The 19,023-nt window shown below is 39.6% G+C and overlaps 1 protein-coding gene across 1 annotated transcript in view; it reads right to left on the bottom strand.

Annotated features, from left to right (window-relative positions):
- LOC144989179 (nesprin-2-like) overlaps positions 1 to 16,791 on the bottom strand; it is a 32,654-nt gene extending 15,863 nt beyond the window's left edge. Inside the window, exons 1-3 of the mRNA XM_078941355.1 lie at positions 16,592 to 16,791; positions 7,857 to 7,980; positions 1,655 to 1,716 (exon numbers count right to left, since the gene is read on the bottom strand). Coding sequence (XP_078797481.1) covers positions 1,655 to 1,716; positions 7,857 to 7,944 — 150 coding nt within the window. The 5' untranslated portion in view covers positions 7,945 to 7,980; positions 16,592 to 16,791. The remainder of the gene's footprint in view (positions 1 to 1,654; positions 1,717 to 7,856; positions 7,981 to 16,591) is intronic.
- Positions 16,792 to 19,023: the final 2,232 nt, after the last annotated feature.

Raw genomic sequence — 19,023 nt, 5'->3', positions numbered from 1 at the left:
AAAACTTGGGGGGGGGGGGGGTCATTCAAGCCTCAGACTTTTGTAAGTCTGATTGAGAGTAGATTGCCAGAGTTTGTTGGTGTGTTAGCTGGAAGAGGAGACAGTATCATTTGATGCTTACAGTCTGAGTCATGTGCTGTGGACGCAGTCTCTGTCCCTGCAAATAAAAGTGTGGTTGTGAGGAAGAAATCCCCCTTCTATTTTGGTGACTTTAATGGAAACCAGGGAATTTGATCACAGCAGTTATGAAAAAGTTCCAAACTCAAAGAGGCTGAACTAACTGATGAAGGGCGCTGGCTTCATTCTGAGTTCTGCCCCAGAGCCTCTGAAGCGGGTTTTTCATGCTTTGAAATGAATAAGATTCATTAATTGATATTATTTGTTGTTGGGTCGAGTGGTAGACATTCACAACATCTGCACATAACATTTTATAACTGTAATTATTATAGGTATGCTTTGAAATGAGGACAGAGCCCTGAGGAACCTCACATTTGAACACACTGACACGTGAATTTAATAGAAACATTGCCTTCGCCCACAAGTGGCCGGGATAGGCTCCAGCAGCTCCGTGACTCCGAAAAGGACTAAACGGAATAGAAAATGAATGAATGAATGAACATTTAACCCCAGTTAATTGATGTTGAGGAAACTGGGGTGCTCTGGTTTCCCCAACAGTTGACTGGTATTAACTGTCTTTAATGTTTTTTTTAACATACATCTCTATCTGCTGATCAACAATGGCTGCTTAATATCTTTAACAAGTGTCAACAGCTGTTAAGGTGGATCAATAGTTCCAGTAAGTTTTACGTTTTTCTAGAATTTCAGAAGTTTATGGTTTGAATTATTTCATTTACCAGTTAAAAATAACTGGTTGTAACTCAATAGGAAAACTATCTATCTTATAATGGTTTCTAAGAACATTTAAATAAACCATTATTTATACAATTTCAATATTTTGTAACATCTGTTGCATCTATAATAATGAAATATGAGTTATGAGTTTCTATTATTTACAGTTTTATTTATTTATTTATTTACAATCTAGTATTTGATTTTTTTCACCTACACAGTTTTTCTCGAAAAAGACCACCAATTTTTTATCTGCTACATAAATGAAAAGAGAAGTGTAGCCAACATTTTCACAGGTATGGATAATTACGTAACAACAAAGGATACCTTGTCTTTTGACTTAAATGTACAGTTTTAGAGCAGATACAGCGGTTCATTTGATCAGATATGACAAGTGACCATGTAATCATGTAATTGTAATATCCATTTATCCAATATTTACAACTCTTACTCCCTGTATGTGGTCAAGGGAAAGCTGGAGCCTATCCCAGCAACTTCCATTTGAAGTTAGTGGTTCACCTGGACAATTAACTAGTTCGTCACAGGACCACATATGCTCACCTTTGCTCCTAAAGAAGTTACCATTTAACCCATGAAGCCTGCTTTTAGAATGTGGGAAGAAGCCAGTTCTAGAAGTAAGCATTTACATGCACAATGATGACATGCAAACTCCACACAAAAATGATCCAGCAGGGATTTGAACCATTGCATTCTTTCTGTGAGACTAAACTACACCACTGTGCTGATTATGACAGTAATTCAAGCCTCTCCACAGCTGAAACTCTCACTCTGACCAAAGTCCCACCTTTGCCAGCTGAGCGTTGACCCAGTTGGTGAAAGTCCTCTTCTGGATCTGTTCTTGTTCCACTGTAGAAGAACAAAAAGAACTTGAGCTCAGCAACAGTCCGATTGCAGATTCACACAAAAGAAGCAATTTCTCACCTAAGCAAAATTAATTTTGCTAATTCACACGTTACATTTAATATGAGACACACTGACTTAACAGGCAACATTTCACAGAGAATACATGACCTTTTTATAAAAACAAACTAATAAATGATCATTTTTACTCATAGTGAACAATAAAAAACACATTCTATCAATAAGCCAATTAAAATATGTAATCCCTTATAACTACCTAATATTATTTTATAATAATTTATACCATGGTCTGGGAGGATTCTCGGTTCTGATTGGCTGCTGGGTGTGGATTACAAAGTGATAATGCACAGCGATAATGTACACCTAAAAAAGAAGTTCCGGTCACATAGCTCAAATGTTCTATATCACTGCACTGGCTTCTAGAAACAAACTTTAGCTTCATCATCTGGACTAAAACAAGCGTTAAGAGGTGAATTTTTCCCCTGAACTTTATTTAACCCGTCACCATGATGAGCATATACATCGTTTCCATTGACGCTGCAGTCGTGGTCGGTATCGGCTCAGCCGTTACCATGACAAAGCCCCACCCCACAGATCATACAGTCCGTTTTTTTGTTTAAAAGCAATTTGAAACTTAAAATGTTAACAAGTAAGTGACCATAAGCGGGATAATGACCTTTAAGAGTCCGTTATCAGAAATTAACGGATTTCACGAAAGCGCCCCGCTTTAGGTCAGACAGTTCATGGCTATCAGCATTATCCCTTACACAATATGAATATAATATAATGTAATTTTTAATATTTTTATTTCCTCATTTTTTACCCATTATAAATGGAATGAAAATAAATTTGCGAATAATTTAAAAAGTACATGATAGGACTCAGTATTTTGCTTTTTTTTCTCTGACATTTCTTTTTGAGCACTTTCTTACTTCCTGTTTGTTGTGTTTATTTAACCGTTTAATTATGTGGTTGACTATAAATAGAAAATCTAATCAAATAATCAACCCATTCAAAGAGCTGGCATTCATGTTTGAGGCTCCTCATCCAACCAGGCTGCATGTCACGTCCTTAAACCATCACTGGCTTCCAACAGGTCTCATCATGTTCCCCTTTAAGCAACGCTTTGACTTCTAGTTATTTGATTTCTGGCCGAGCGTTTGATGTGCTTCTCCTCAGTCTCAGTTGTCCGTATGGAAACATGTCTGTGGTTCCCTCGTCTGTAGCTGCCAACTTCTCAAAGCCTGAAGGCCTAATCAGCCCATCGGCTGATGAACCGCCGTGACACTTAAATACTGCGGTTCTTCACAGTTTACCTCAGGCAGCACAGAACCAGTTTGAGTCAGAAAACTTTTATAAAACAACATTTTATTTTGCTCTCCCAGCATCTTTAAGGTATAATGCTGACTTTACTATACTGTATCTGCAATCGAGTCCCAGCTGTTTCCTGAGATTTGATCTGACTCCGCCTTCCCGTTTAGGAAGCCCGGCTCTTTCTTCATTCTGTGATTGCCAGCCTGAAGATGCAAGCTTCTGCAGACGATCCACAACTCTGCTCTACATCTTCGTAATCAGCCCAAAAGGGTTTATGTCCCATGCATGACAGAGACACTCAGCTCTGTGAATGAGCTGTCCCACGCTGCACGACAACTGCTTCACTGCCAAAAAACAAAGTGAAACTTTCGCAGCTTTCTGTGAATTTAAAACTTCTACTTCCTGATCATTCCTACAGCACTTTTGATCAACTCTGACCTAGATTTTGTCTGGAATTTACCTTTTCTACAGACCATTTGAACACAGTGTGCGCTGAATCCTGCCTGTGAATGCAACGTGCTGAAGAACCGTGAACACTGCTTACTTTCGTCACACTTTAAACACTTTCTAAAACGTTCTCTGTGAAATCTGTCACAAAGCCAGAAAAACCAAATCAACTGTTACTCCATTTGAAGACATTCTTTGGGTTTAAAGAATGACCTTCCTCTCATGGGTCTGTGGAAAAGGACTTTTTCTATTTTGTGTTTGTGAGCACAGAGTCACAGGGAGTCAGGAGTTAAAGTGGAGTTAGATGGAGCAGCTTCAGAATCAGCAGCTGCTCCGCTGCTTTCACCTGAAGTCACAGCAATGACAGATATGAACGGAGGCTCGCGTCTCAAATCGTTTTTTCTTCGTCTGAAATCCCCACGTGTGTCATAATCCGTCCGCTGACGCTTAAACGTTCCCTCTCTTTCAGGTACTTTCAGAAACAAACAAGTTCAACTCACCCATGATGGGAGCTCATGCTGAGTCAGCAGCGACAGTAACTGAGCGGTTTCTTTGGTTCAGACTAAAGGTCTCCTCTCTTACATGCTTTCTCCACGACAGGAAGTCCTTGATTCCACAGAACCCACGAACCACCAGTTCATTTGAATAGACTGTGTTTTTCTTGTCAAACCGCTTAACAGTCAGCATGTTTAGCCTGCAGGAAAGCAGGTGAGTTCTCCCGAGCTACGCCTCTTTGATTCTGACTCAGCGGCTCCAGGCCTGTCCGGACACGACCCGCACAAGCTCATCCTCTGCCAGCATCTTTGGTACAAAAGCTGAATGTGACCTTTCTCGCGAAGTAAGAGCAAGATGCTGAGGTTTGGTGCTGTTCTCGCAGGACTTCAGGAGGAGGTTCTCATTCAAATAAAGCCCAGAATCAAAAAGCCTAAAGAAGCATCAAAGAAAGATGAGGGCGTCTGTCATGAATAACTCTGAACTGACACAGTGATCACAACATAAACCAGAATGAAATCTGAGGCCTTCAGTCAAACGGTCATGAGAAACTTCCATCCTGGATTCACGGTAAGCATCTCTGCTCTTATTGATCATGTGAAGGAAACTGCAGCTCATGGCCATAATCTTGACGGTGAAGTTAACATGCATCATGAATACAAGGGAGGATGACGGAAAGGACAGAGAAACCTGATATCAACTGCATTTGTTGGTTCAAAACCCTTTAAGCGGCCGCTGCAGCACAGCCAGATCATGTCTGCTCATTAGGGTTACATTGGTTGGGTTACACTGAAGACAAACGTCAGCTGGTCGTGTTCAGTCAGTGATTGCACTGATGCCTCTCTTCATTGGTTTGGATTGGAGGCCCTTCAGTTTATTTGCATCAATAGCTGCTGATGATTTATGTTTTCTGTTGTTTGCAGAAGTCGCTCCTTTGAACACTTTCCCCTCTTCATTTGGAACTGTTGTCACTGCTCTGGTATCCCATCTGCCTTTTGACTTTCTAAGCAACATTTTTTACCTCCATCTCCATCGTTGTCTGTCTGTCCTGGAGCCTGTGGAAGATGGATCTCACTGACCCAAACCAGGCTCCATCACCTCCACCAGCATCTAAACGTCTAGTTTAACTCAAACTCATCTGTCAGAACACAGAAACGCAGCTACAGAGTCAGAGCATTAATCGTTTGTTCTAATGTATTTTTCTGGGAAAAGTATCCTGACTAAAGGCCTGTTCACACCGGGACGAATTTCGCCGGCGATTTTCGCCGACGTTTAACGCCTCGTGACTAAACAAAGGGCCCCAATGAGAGTGTGCACACCGACGCGAAAAAACGCCAGGCGTTAAAGCGTCAAAAAAAAAAACGCCTCGGGTTCGTTTTTTTTTTTCGACGCGTCGCGTCGAAATCTACTCGACCAATGAGAACGGCGCTTTTGCTCACGTGTCTGGAGCTTCTGAAGTTACAGTAAAACACAACTTGGGGGCGCTCAAACACAAAACTGCCTTGCTGAGCACACATACCAGCGAAGAAGATAGACGCCAAGTAGCGTCTACACAGCCGCGAAGCAATAATGACGGACATTCTAAAACATCCCCGAACCAAGCACCAGTTGGAGCTACTGGTGCTTGAAATATTCATGTTTTCTTTGTTTGATTCTGACAAGCGTGTAAAAACTTGCTCTCTTCTTCTGAGTGAAAAGCGACTTTAAGAAGCGTAAAGTTGCGCAGCGCCACCTTGTGTACAGGAGTATTTCTGTTTTACATTAAGCGCCATCTAATGTCAGGGAATGAAATTTCATGTTCGCTCGGCTCATCGTCAGCGAAAATCGCCTGGGTGTGAACACAAAAAACGTGGCGAAAAACGCTGGCGAATAACGCCTGGCGAATATTCGTCCCGGTGTGTACGGGCCTTAAGTGTATTGAACCAGAAGTGACCGATTGTCTCATTTAGAAAATACATCAAATAAAGCAAATAAATCGTAGGATTGTAGCTCTGCTGCTTCTTATTTTATACTTTTTCAGCAGAACGTCCAATCTGTGAGATGAGAGAAATATTTAATACCACAATTATTTATTTTTTCTACTTTCAATGCAAAACAGTTATTAATAATACAGTATTACGTAAGGGTTAATGGCCGACGAAGTGTGCGGTTACTACTTTTTAACGCACGCCGTGGAAAGCCTGAACCGCGGAGGACGGTTGCTTCCGCGAAGTGCGTTAAAAAGTAGTAACCGCACACTTCGAAGGCCATGAACCTGCTTATACCATGGTCACTTACAAAAGCAATACATATTAACCAGGTTTTAGTCCTTAATTCTTGTTTTTTTTTTTCAATTTGGATCACTTTTCTCATAAACAGCGTACTATAAACTACTATAGTACGCGTCGCGCAGCACCACCGCTGCAGTCAAGATTCGGCGATATATATATGCTGAACGTCCCGATGGGTTGAATAAAGCATCAATTCAGAGGGAAAGTTAATCGCTTACCGCTTGTTTTTGCCCAGATGATGAAGCAAAAGGTTGTTTTACAGAAGCCGGCGCAGTGATACAAATCATTTAAGCTAGCCGACCGGAACTTCGTTTTTCACCGTGCGGTAATCAGGTTTTAACGCATACCCAGCAGCCAATCAGAAATCGAGTATTCAACCGGACCATGGTATAAAGTTTTTTTAAGCCACACAGAGCACTTTTGTTTGTGTCGTCCCATCAGTAACTATGTCCTTACCGGTTTTATTTGACAGCTTTTGCAAACGTAAAAACATTTTCAGCAGTACTGATGTTTTTTAAAACCTACCACTGTTGTATTGGATGTTAGGATGACCGTTTTGTCTTGTCAAGGATGACATGGTCTCATGCTAGACTTGATGCAGCTGTAAGTGTTCTGTTATTATGGAACATACAGTCCTGTTGCTTTGTTCATGTATAAATGTAAAAAAGATGGAGTTAAGTTATAAAAACGTACAGATCTTCTTATTCTAAATGGCTTTAGAATGTGTCCTGTTGCTGTGCCATTGATCTTTACTTTCACACTGCAGGAAAACGTCAGAGAGGAATTGATGCAGAGAGCACACCCCTACTGTTTTCCAAAACTCTCCTAAAATCAGCAAACATCTCTGACATTGATAAAAACTAAAAATAAAATTGAAAAATATATTTTTTTTTATTTTTTTTGTCAATTATTATGAAATAGGCTTTTTTCTGTCAAAACAATTTTCAAAACTAATTGAATGAAGGCAATACATTTCTGCAAATGAAAGCTGGCTGAACATGAAAACCTGTTTGTGGAACAATGTCTGCAGAACTGCAGATTTACCGGTTGAACTCACAAAAGCATGCAGAACGAAAGGTACAGATGTCAAAGAGTAGAACTGCTGTAGCAGCCCTTGCACTGTGTAAGAGTTCTTCTCAGGTGACGTGCAATCAGCTGGGTTAGGAAGTACCTCAAATCCTGGTGTTGACTGACCTGATGACCTACAGCTCCCTTGTGCATTCATGTTTACGGCCCCTGAAGGTTCTGCTTCACATGTTGCTGTAAACAGTACTGTTTGCCTTTTTGCAGTTTAATCTTGTGCTATCCTATGACACCCCCCCCCCCCCCCTTACATTGACGTGCTCTCCCTACCATGACAAAGGTGGATAAAGGTGGAAAGATTTCATGTAATCCATGGACACCAGTGAAGATCACAAATCACTGAAGAAAAAAGGTTCAGCGCACTGTCTAGTGGGTCTAGATGACCCAACTCCCAACGTTAAAGTGGCTAGGATAGCACAAGGGTTACAGACTTTTAGATCAGCACGTGGTTGAAGTAGACCGTTAGAGTGCAGAACCAACAGAAAAGCAGAGATGCAACTTTTAAAACTTCAAACTGACCCTGAAGCAGCATGTGGACGTTGTCAATGTCCAGGGGGAGAGACCCCGCCTCCGCAAGGTCATCTCCACTGTGAAACTGGGAAGTCATCCTCTGTCAGCGGATCTCTACCGACATGGTTGAGCTCTGGAAGGAACACATGAGAAGAAACGTGGCCGTCAGTTTTCCTGAAACTCGTGTCTGCACACAAAGGTCACTTTTAGACTTTTTTGTTTTGTCAAAAAGAGAGCAACCCTTACCTTTGTGGAACAAAACTTTTGTTTAAATTCTTTTTTTTTTTTTACAATTGTGTTCTTTTTTTTTAGAATTGAGATGTTTTGAGGAAATAATGAAATCTTTATCCTTGAATTTCTTTAATGACATCCACAAAAAAAGTAACTATAATATTTTATAAGATATAGACATTATCCATTTTTTTTCGTGGGTTATTTGGTAAGTAAATGTAAGTCTAAGATGTAAAACTGTCTCAGATTTGATCCACATATTTTTTTTGTAGATTGGTGGATCAAAATCTATTGAAAGATTGGAGCTGGGCAGAGATCAGGGAGAATCAAACAACGGCTTCGTGAGCCAAACCGTCCAAATGGCTGAGATAAAGTCAAAAAGAGGACAATCTGGCACTTTCTTTTTTCAAAGAAGCAGTTTATTGAATAAACTCACAAAGGTAAAACAACAAGAGAGGAAAAACCATTTAAACCATTTAAAATTACAGATAAATAGACTTTGAGAGGTTTGTGAGGTCTTGTTTGTCATGAAGTCAAAAGGAAAAACTAAAGACTAAAGGTCAAATTGAAAGGTCAGTGTTAACATTAAAAGATACCGTTGATTGCAGATTTTCATATAACATTCTGAAACGCAACTCAATGTGATTTTCGTACAAGTAAAAACTAAACATAACATTTTTTTTAAAGCGAATTATTAAACCCTTTTCATTTGTTGGCTGGAGGAACTGGGCTTGATGCTGTTGTCCTGATGAGGAAAGTGGCTCCAGCTGAGAAGGGGGTGGAGCAAGAGATCCACAGAGGCAGGGATCCCACATTTTTAAGTGGATTATTATAAAAATGGATTATCAACAAATTTAGTATTCTTTGAACACAGCAAGCAGTCATTTAAAAAGAAAATAATAATACACGAGATATTCTCACCATAAAGTTTTTGAATTTAGCAAAATATTTCCAGCTAAAAGTGTTTTTGAGATTTCACGGACACAGTCACTTTGAAATGATCAGGAAAACCCTGTCTGCTGCCCCTAGTGGAATAATGATGAACTACAGGGCAGAAAACATGGACAAAGTTCAATACAAAGGCTTTTAAGCTCCTGCTATGAGATAGGGGGTCTGAGAAATGCATGTATCAAAAATGACCCCAATGATTGCATTGGTTTAAAGTACAGGAACCTTTCTTTTCTAGCTAGATCCGTGTCTGAGTTCTAAGATCACATACAGTTGGGACATCTTTTAGGTGCAGTTCTTTTATATTTTGTTTTGGTATCTTCTTTCTTTTCTTTTCTTATCCTCATTTGTTTATTATAGTTTTAGATTTTTTTCAAGACAAGATCTAAGTTTTTCTGCACTAAAAACAGCAAGGATGTTTAAAAGGACATTTTCCCAGCTCATCTGTTGTGTCTTAATTCACCTCTGGAGTCAGGAAGTTGTGTTTTACTTTAGTACTGAAAGATTTGGGTCGCGCTGCTTTTTATCTGCTTGTAGAGAGACTGACCTCAGCTGAGAGAAGCAGACACTCAAAAGTGTGTATTTTTGACTCCTGGTGCTGTGCCGCTCTAATACTGGGTGATGAAAAAGGTTATTTCTGCATTCAGATGAATCACATGCAGCTCTTTCACTTTTTCACTCTCCTGCTGCTCCTGTTTCCAGGTTTTGTCTCTGATATCTGAGTAGGGTTTAGCTGTTGATAACTTTGACCTGATAAAGCAAATGAACTCTAATGTTTCTTTCAAGTTGTCACAAAGAATTGTGCGATTGACGAGTTCTGTCTATTTACTGTAAATGAGAGCTGGACTGAGTGACCCCTCCCCCCTAGATTTTTAAACAGGAAGTACCCGCTGGCTCCAGGAAGCCAGAGTCCCACAGAGTTCTATAGAGAAATAAACAGCGATTAATCAGTCATTCTAATGGTCAGAATAACTATTATGTCTCTGAGAACGTTTTTTTTTAAAAGACAGACTCCAATGAAAAGTGCGTTTTTGTTGTTTTTAACATGTTATAGCATTTTTCTGATGATGGAGGACATATGTAAAGAAAATTGAGATTAAAACTTAATTTCTTAATATTTTTTCATTCAAATCATTCTAAATCAGGAGCAGACGCATAATTGCTGTTTGGACATAGGATTACATAGGAGCTACACTCAGTGGGCCTCAAGCTCCCTGCTCTGCTCCATTCTGATGCGTCCACCTGTAGAAAAATAGATCCATGAGCATCTTGGTTTTTCACATCTAAGCTGGAATCTGGATCTAAACTGTACGGCTGGAAAGCTCTGATATTTTTTCCAATTTTTACCGATAATTTTAGGTTGACATGTAAGGGGCTGTAAGCTAGCAGGAGAGATGGCTATTGAAGGGATGATGGGAAAAGAGGCTTACTCCTGCCTATAGTCCCGCCTAGTACTCAGAGGTGAATTTCTGAGGAACTCCTGCAGCAGTGCAGAGGATATGTTCTAGAAAACAACACAGGTTTTTTGATTTGGCTTAAAAACTGCATATTCATAATTAAAAGAAAGCTGGAAATGCTAATCCTATTTTTTTCTTTATTTTCTGTTGTTCAAGTTATTCAACTTATAAACTGGCCAATCAGATGCCTCCAGAAAAGTTTATGGTCTCAGGTCCAACGATCGAAATGTTTGATTGACAGATTTAGCACACCTTCAAGTGGCAGAGGTGTGGCCTTCCAACACGCTCTCTGCTGATTGGATAGAGTGATTGCCGTGGAAATATTGACTCAGACTGACTTGGACCAATCACTGCTCACTGCCTATCTGGCTCCAACATGGTGGCGTCCGTATCACAAAAAACACATTTGCTGAATTGATTTTAGTTGTTTGGAGCTGGAAGTCAACCATTTTCTATGGGTGTCGTCACACTAACTCAGTCCAGTTTTCATATACAGTCAATGGTTCCGTCCTTAAATAATAACGGACGGTCCAGTGAAACCGTAACATAGAAAATCTTACTGAGGGAGAACTTTGTTGTTATCTCACAATGAACTGGCATAAATAATTTTAGCAACTTAAATTCTACTAGGTCCTATAACTCCACAAACAATATTTCCTTTTTTTTTCCATGAAGGAACAAAAACCTTTTCTACAGTCCTGCAAACATCTCTTGATTAAAAATGAAAGACGAGTTCTGATTGTTGATCCCAGGGGGAAGAGGATGGGACCGAGCCGTTCCAAATAAAACACAAGTGTGATCTTACAGAATTAGTTCGATCAAAGGTCAGACGTAAACACATTTTTACTCTGAATGTCAATATACTAAAGTGTCTAAACAGAATGATTTCCTTTTTAAGAAAGTACAAACATGCACAAGTTCTGAACAGACTTCGGTCTGGCTTCAATGTCATCCTGCTGTCGTGACATTCTAACTAAGCTACAAGTGGAAGCATGTGGGGCTCCAACCTCTAGACCACGGCATTTCAGCTATTCTAAGGCTTCATGTCAGCTGCTGGGTGGCACAGAGGAGACGACAATGATCGAGAAGCAAAGTGACAATTCACAGCCACAAAACTCATGAGCACGCCTTTGCTGTTCTTCGTTGAAGTACACTGGTCAGAAAGAGCTTCAAGAACCAGAAAGACAGAACCACCAGTTCCACCATCCTCACCTGCAGTACTGGCTCTAATTCAATTTAGATTCACACGTTTTCAAAGTCAATTCAATCTGGAAGGAAACATCAGTTTTCAGACTCCATTTTACCACTTAGAAAACTGATTTTCAAATAACCAGTTATTTAAATTGAAGAAAGGCAGAACTTTCATTCTTTAAATAAGAAATTTATAAAAAAGAAAACAGAAAAGCTGTTTTTCCATAAAGCAAATATAGGAAGTCGAAATGTAGTTAAATAATTCATAGATTGTATAAACTGATTTTGTTTTTTGCAAATGAAAATTTACTTCAATTGTTTGATTTATGTCACTTTAAACATTCGTTTAAAAATATTGTCACATTAAACAGACAAAACCAAGAGAACATTATGTTAGAGAAACCACAACGATCTTCGGGTGTCAGTCACGAGTCACTGCTGTCAACCCAAATTTAGCAACAAGGCAGGGAGCAGTTTTACACACACCCACGTGCACACACCTAACATACACACACACACTTCTGGACAACAAGGGGGAGTGAAAAAAGTGAAACCTAAAACAAAGACTGAAGACATTGTGTTTCTTTGTTTCAGCCATGCTCTAAGATACATTTTTTATGTTTAGAAACATTTTTTTGTGATTATTGTTTCCATATTCATAAGGAGTATTCATCTGTGGGATGAGCAAGCAAATCTAGGTGGGCTGCAACCATAAAATGTTTGCCAAATTTTCTCTGCCAAAACAGTCACTCCGCCGTTGACTCTTGTTGGTTGCTTTTTCACAGTTGAAAGACCCATCAAATAAACTATTCAAGTCAAAAATATCTTCTTGTAAAAAACAGATACTTCAGTAGCACGAGGAAGGATAGCACACTATTCTATGAATTTCTAGCCCCTCCCCCTCGTGACTGGCTCCTCCTCCTCATGATGATGGACTGTTGAGATGTTGGCTGTTCAATCTCATTTTGAAATCTCTGTAGAAAAATTACCTTAAGATCGAAAAACCTCCAATTACCCAGTAATGCCTCCCCATATTATGACACTACCTCCACCAACAGATGTTTCTCTCTCAATGAAGTTGTTGCAGACATCAGCATGAATGATCTTAACATTGAAAAATAGTTTTGAAAGACCTCTTTGTGGTCCTATAGACCGGGTCACACAGCCACTACTTACATTATGTTTATTTTCCACAGGTGGATTTTCCGTCTTTCATGATATTTGCGTGACATTCTTAATTCATAAGTGTCTCTGTCGTTCCTTATTCATCGATGTGTGCAGATTTCCATCATGTGTTCTAGCAGACATGGACTTAAGCGACCAGAGATTGACTGCCTGCAGTTTGTTCTGGATCCTCTGGACAGAGAGGAGTCTCTTTTTGTCCTGCAGACCCGCACTACAAATCTTTAGGAGTCTTTGACAAGAGCCTGTCTCTGGCATGTCTTTGACTAATCCCGGGGTTGTGAAACTTAGTCGTCAGTTTGGAAATGGTACTTAGGACTCCACTCAAACAATGGTGCAACATGGTTTCTCAGAGCAACAACTGGATCAGTCAAACATGACATGTTGATTCTCGGAGCAGAGGATTGTTCTCCCTTTCCAATCTGTAGGAACCAGAATCTCAAAACAAGAGTCAAAAGCAACAACAATGAGCTGCACGGAGAGGATCCAGATGGTTTTCATGAACATGTCCTACATGTAGCTCTGATGCACGTCCTTCAAATGCATGCTCCTGACCACTCGTCACAATAAATAGAAATAAATCCATATCTATTGCTTATATCTTTCATATTTCCGTGCAATGATTTAATCACATTTGCATGCTATATTTACGACCAATAAAATGTACAGTGCTAATTAAAAGTGACTTTCGAAAATGATGGAAAAAAAAAAAAGCTAATTGCAAGATTTCAGGAAAATACAAATTAGGTTTAGAGTCTTTTTAAGTCTGCTTTTAGCTTTTTTTGATTACACCAATGATTGAGTTAAAATGCCAAACATGAACCCAAAACCGAAAACAGTAGAGGACAAAAAAAAAGTTTAGGTTTATTCAGATCAATACTGAGTTTAAAGAGTTTCTACTAATAAGCATGAATGTCGTTTGGACTTTTTTTTCATATAAACGTCAAAAATGGCTAACATGGTTTCAACCCAAGACATGTGCACACCGAACAGCTGATCTCTGACCTCACTGGATGTGAAAGTGAGACCTGAAAATGACCGATCACATCACCCAGGGAAATGTCTCAGACCAGCGTTCTTCCAGAAATGAGCGATGGGGCACCACAAAGAAAAGTGACTTTATTGAGTCCATTTGAGAAACAAACCTTATGATGAACAAATGTTAGTTCTAACAAAGTCAAAATAGCTGGTTAAAAAAAAAGAGTAAACCCAAAGGGCTCACTTCAGTTGTCTGGTCACAAAGAAGGGGGTGGAGTCAAGCATCAAGTGAGCAAAAGCCAATTTCATCTGACAGCATATTTCAAAACCTGTTCATAATGAAAGGCGGGGTCTCGATGAGGTGATGAAAACACGCTCACTCTGAGGGATTATCGTGGGTGAAACGATCATATCAGAGCTGCTCTGTCCTCTGGGCTGGTTTGGTAGAACCATTGGTAGAACCAATGTTAAAAAAGTGCCTAGCACAAGGGTTAAACAAAAAGACTTGATTCTTTATTGGGTGCTTGTGAAACATTCACATAAAATCTGGGCACAATTTAAGAGAAGCCTGGGCCTCAAGGATACTTCAATATATGCCCCAGTTGGGAAAAATATCATGTTTACCCCTTCTATAACGGATAACTCTTTTGCATGTTGGTCCGCAAATGGTCTAAGAACACTAAAGGATCTGTTCATCGAAGGTCAATTTGTTTCATTTCAGAGACTAAAAAGTGAATTTGGAATCCCCAATTCTTCAGATACCTTCAACTTCCCAGCTTTTTATCTACCACATTCACCCATTTCCCCTCATGACCACCAGAAACACTTCTTGAAAACATCTTGAAACTTAATCCACAATCCAAAGGACTCATCAGTAAATCTACACAGCAATCAACTCGTCCAACACACATCCACTGAATCAAACCAAAAGAAAGTGGGAAGAAGACTTGGCTACAGATCTATCTGAAGTTTGTATGGGAGACTGCTCTTCATAATATCTACTGGTATTAATCTTCAATATGCCTAAAACAAAGGGTTACACAATTGAAGGTGGTTCATAGACTGCATTGGTCTAAAGCAGGGGTGTCAAACTCATTTTCACAGAGGGCCACATCAGCATAGCGGCTGTGCTCAGAGGGCCATATATAACTTATACATGTAACTAAATGCAATGAAAAATAAATGTAACTACTCCTTAATGTTAAATAGCTCATTATTTATTTACTATAACTTTTTAAATTGACTATTATGGTTGCATAGAAAACATATGTTTGCTTGTTACTTTAGCATAAATCCTTTTAAATTTAATTCTGTCAGGTTTGGTTATATGGACAGTGTTTAAGTCCTAATGTATAGTTGCCTAATCCGATATTTCAAGTCCATTTCCCCCTAGATATGAATAAATACACAACAATTTTTCTTTTTTATTCTAAGAAATTCAAAACTTTTATGCTCTTGCGGGCCACATAAAATGACATGGAGGGCCACATTTGGCCCCTGGGCCTTGAGTTTGACACAAGTGGTCTAAAGTGAAGCAAGCTAAAATCCAACCAGACCTCAATGCTAATTGTGATCGATTTTAAACCACTGTGTTGTGTTGATTTTTTATTTGTGTTTGAAATAAGCTAAACTGAAACTGATGTGAAATTGAATAGGTACACTTTCACAGATGTTTTGGTTTTGTCTGGCATTGAGGGCCTTCTGCCACAACATTTTTCAATTTTTTTCTGATGCATTAGGGGACATTGCCCCTGAGGCCTCAATTGCGATATTTGGTGTATCAGAGTTCTCTCTTCAGCTCCCTAGTAAATCCAAGAGTGTAACCGCTTTCACTACCCTTTTGGCCAGAAGGCTAATCCTTCTACACTGGAAAGACAAACGACCCCCTACTTTTAGGAAATATCCTGTTGATCCTTTGTGCCATCTTACCTTAAAAAAAATCCGATTTTCAATGAAGGGTTGTGCCGCAGGGTTGGCAGCCAGTTCAGAGTAAGATCAAAGATGTTGATCCATCGCTTCTTTTTTAGGGGTAACACTGTTACTCCAATCATTACAATCTTTGTTTATTTTTTTAAATTGCTATTTTCTATGGTGCAACAGGGTGGGTTTGTTTGGGGTTTCTGATAAAAAAAAAGAAAGGTTTGAATGTCTTTTTCACTGTGTATGTTGCTGAATACTCAAATAAAAAGACACTTGGATTATTAAAGAATGGTGCTTGTAAATCTGTAAAAATATATTCTCAAAAACTATTTTTTTAGATTATCTAAAAAATATATATATTACATTTGTTAATGTGTTTAGTTGTTATGATTCTGTGTGGTCTTGTAGCACAGTGACGGGACAGTTGTAAAACTTTGTCTACATTTATCCGGTAGTTATGTCACTGATTTGTGTTATCAAGTGGAAGTAAGTGCTCTTTCTTTGACCTGAGGAATGTGAGATAATGTTACTGTTATGAAGCGTACAGACCCCAAGAATAGCAGCAAAGAACACGTGTGTGTTTGTGTGTGCATGTGTGTGTGAACGCTTTCAGCTCTGATCACTATAACAAGTCCTTCAAGACTACAAGAGCACGGTTTAAGAAAGGAGATAAGCCCACAGGTTGACCAACACTTAAGACAAGCTATGATCTTCACACAGACATGAGCAAGAACATAGCAAATCTGATTTTTAAACAATTCTGGCAGTTTAGTCCTTTCAAGCCCCACACCAGTCTCTCAGATTAAGAAAGGGCACAATCAAATAACTCCTACTTACAAGCTTTGAAACAGTGAAGGGAAGGCAGCAGATGAAGGGAGAAAGAAGCTCCAAGGTGGAAGAAGTTCCTCTTATTCGCAGAAGATGTAACCTGAACACGGCTCGACCCATCCGGGCTTTGCAGAGGTCCAGGATGGCTGAACTGTCACTGGAGACGTCTGCGCCATGGAACGGCTAAACAGAGAACTTACGGGGACTAAATTTAGAAGCAAGTCAGGGTTCAGTTCTCACTCCCTCCCCCAGCCTGTCACAGCTGGTAGTCACCTGGGTTGAAGGTCTTTAATAAGTACCAACAAGTGAGAGTTTAAGGTCATCTCCTTGTCTGTGATTCACGCTCAACTTGAGGTTTGAGCAGAACATGAGACAAAGAACACAAAGATGAAACAAAAGCTTAAAGTCCATTGTAGTCACATGTTCTATCAACTTAACATTTGCTATTTGACAGCTGTTTGGAGACATGTTGGTTCAAACATGGTTTATCACAGTCAAACAGAGCTTCCATGTTAGACCTCCACAGCTACAGATATGCTAACCGGTCAGACACATTCAACACAACAGTGATCCCTTGCTATAACGCGGTTTGCTTTTCACGGTTTCGCTACTTCACGGATTTGCATCGTGCATTGTGTTCTGCATTCTGATTGGCTAAAAAGTCACTCTGCTTCTTCTCTACCTGTGCGTCAATAACGTTGCAGTTTAATATGTACACGTACGTAAATCAGCTTTCCAAATTTTCATTACTACGTGAAAATTCTCTTGATGGTCGCATGTCGGTGTATAAGTATCTTTTTGCAAAGCAGAAAAAAGAGCGACAACAACTGCCGATCACTATGTTCTTCTCCCGAACAAACACACCTACACTGCGGGCTTCATAAGAAGAAAACACTGCAGAGCGGAGTCAGGATGCAGCTTCTCAGTCTGAAGAGCAGTGAAATACACCTGAATCACTATTTGTCCCACTGTACTTTGTATTTTTTTCATAATCATTTAAAATTTTCTCCCGTTTAATCCTATTACTCGGGTCGCGGTGGGCGGGGCTAATCTCCGCGATTTGAAGCCTTCTGTTCACATTCATTAAAATTATTATTTGACAGTACAGTACAGAGTTATTTGTTGAAAAAAAAAGTTTTTAAAGTACTTTGAGTACTTTGAGCCTGTAAAATGGTTTGTTCTTTCTTTTCAATGTATAATAGAGTATTTAATTGTATAAGAATTGTAAAAGAAAAAAAGGATTCTACTTCACGCATTTTGCCTATCATGGGTTCTTTTTGGAACGTAACCCCCGCTAAAAACAGGGGTTTACTGTACACGCAAATTGCTATTAAAAAGACTTAAGCAGCAACTTTTCCTATTTCCAATATTTATGTGATTCTCAAAACCTTTGGCCACGACTATTGTTGCACAGGTCGATCTTTGCTGGTGACTATATATTGTACTCAATTAAGGCAAGAGTATGAGTGCCCCTGCATAAGCTGGCAAACTGCACAGGGTTTACCCCACCTTTACCCTAAAGTAATAGAGATCTATTCCAGCAACTCATGAGCGTGCACAGGATAAAGTGTGAATCAGAGACGGATGAAGGGATAAATCTGTGAAAATTCTCACCAAGGAAGAGGACCAGCTTAGTAGCCTCTGAGAAGACCGTGGGTTCAAATGCTTTGTTGAATCATACCATAGATACAGCCCTCCCTGCTTGACACTAAGAATAAAGAGGTAGGATTCGGGGCTTAAACCACAAAGTAGTTCCAGTGCTCAGAGGTAACTGCAGCTCATTGTCCTCAGGGGATGGGTGAAATTCAGAGAAAACATACAGGTGAGTGACAACTGATGGGACTTTAACTTTTTACACACGTACCCAGACAGAGCTTTGGGGCATGTCTGAAGTGACAAGAGAGAGCTGAAGCAGAAGTTTTGGAGAAACGTGAAGCAGAACGCTGCCGTACGTTTGCTAACTGGAACGTGGAAGAGAGAGCATATTACACCAGTTCTTGCTTCTCTACATTGGCTGCCTGTCTATTTTAGAGATCTCTTTAAATTTCTTGAATTTGATTTTAAAATCTTTAAGTGGTCTGGCTCGGCCCTACCTCTCTGAGCTCAATTCACTGCATTCCCCTGCCTATGCAGGTTAGGCAGGCCCGTTCATTCAAATGATTTTAAATCCAAGTTGAAAACTCACTTTTTCTCTCTGACTTTTAACTCCGAATGAGTTGGTGATTTTATTGATTTTTATTAATTTTATATTATGTTGTTTATTTTACATTGTTTTTTTGTTGTATCTTACAATGTTAAGCACATTGGTCAGCCTCTGCTGTTTTTAAAAGTGCTTTATAAATAAAGTTGAGTTGACTTTGAGCTAGATGAACTTAGAGCAGCCAAAACCAACCAAGGGGGATTTATGAGATGCAGATGGATGATAACCCACAGTAAGCAGG

The sequence above is a fragment of the Oryzias latipes genome, chromosome 22 (genome assembly GCF_053564925.1).
Source record: "Oryzias latipes strain Hd-rR chromosome 22, Olatipes_Hd-rR_3.1".
NCBI lineage: Eukaryota > Metazoa > Chordata > Actinopteri > Beloniformes > Adrianichthyidae > Oryzias > Oryzias latipes.
Note: the sequence above shows the minus strand (reverse complement) of the source record. Positions and strands in the feature narration are given on the sequence as shown.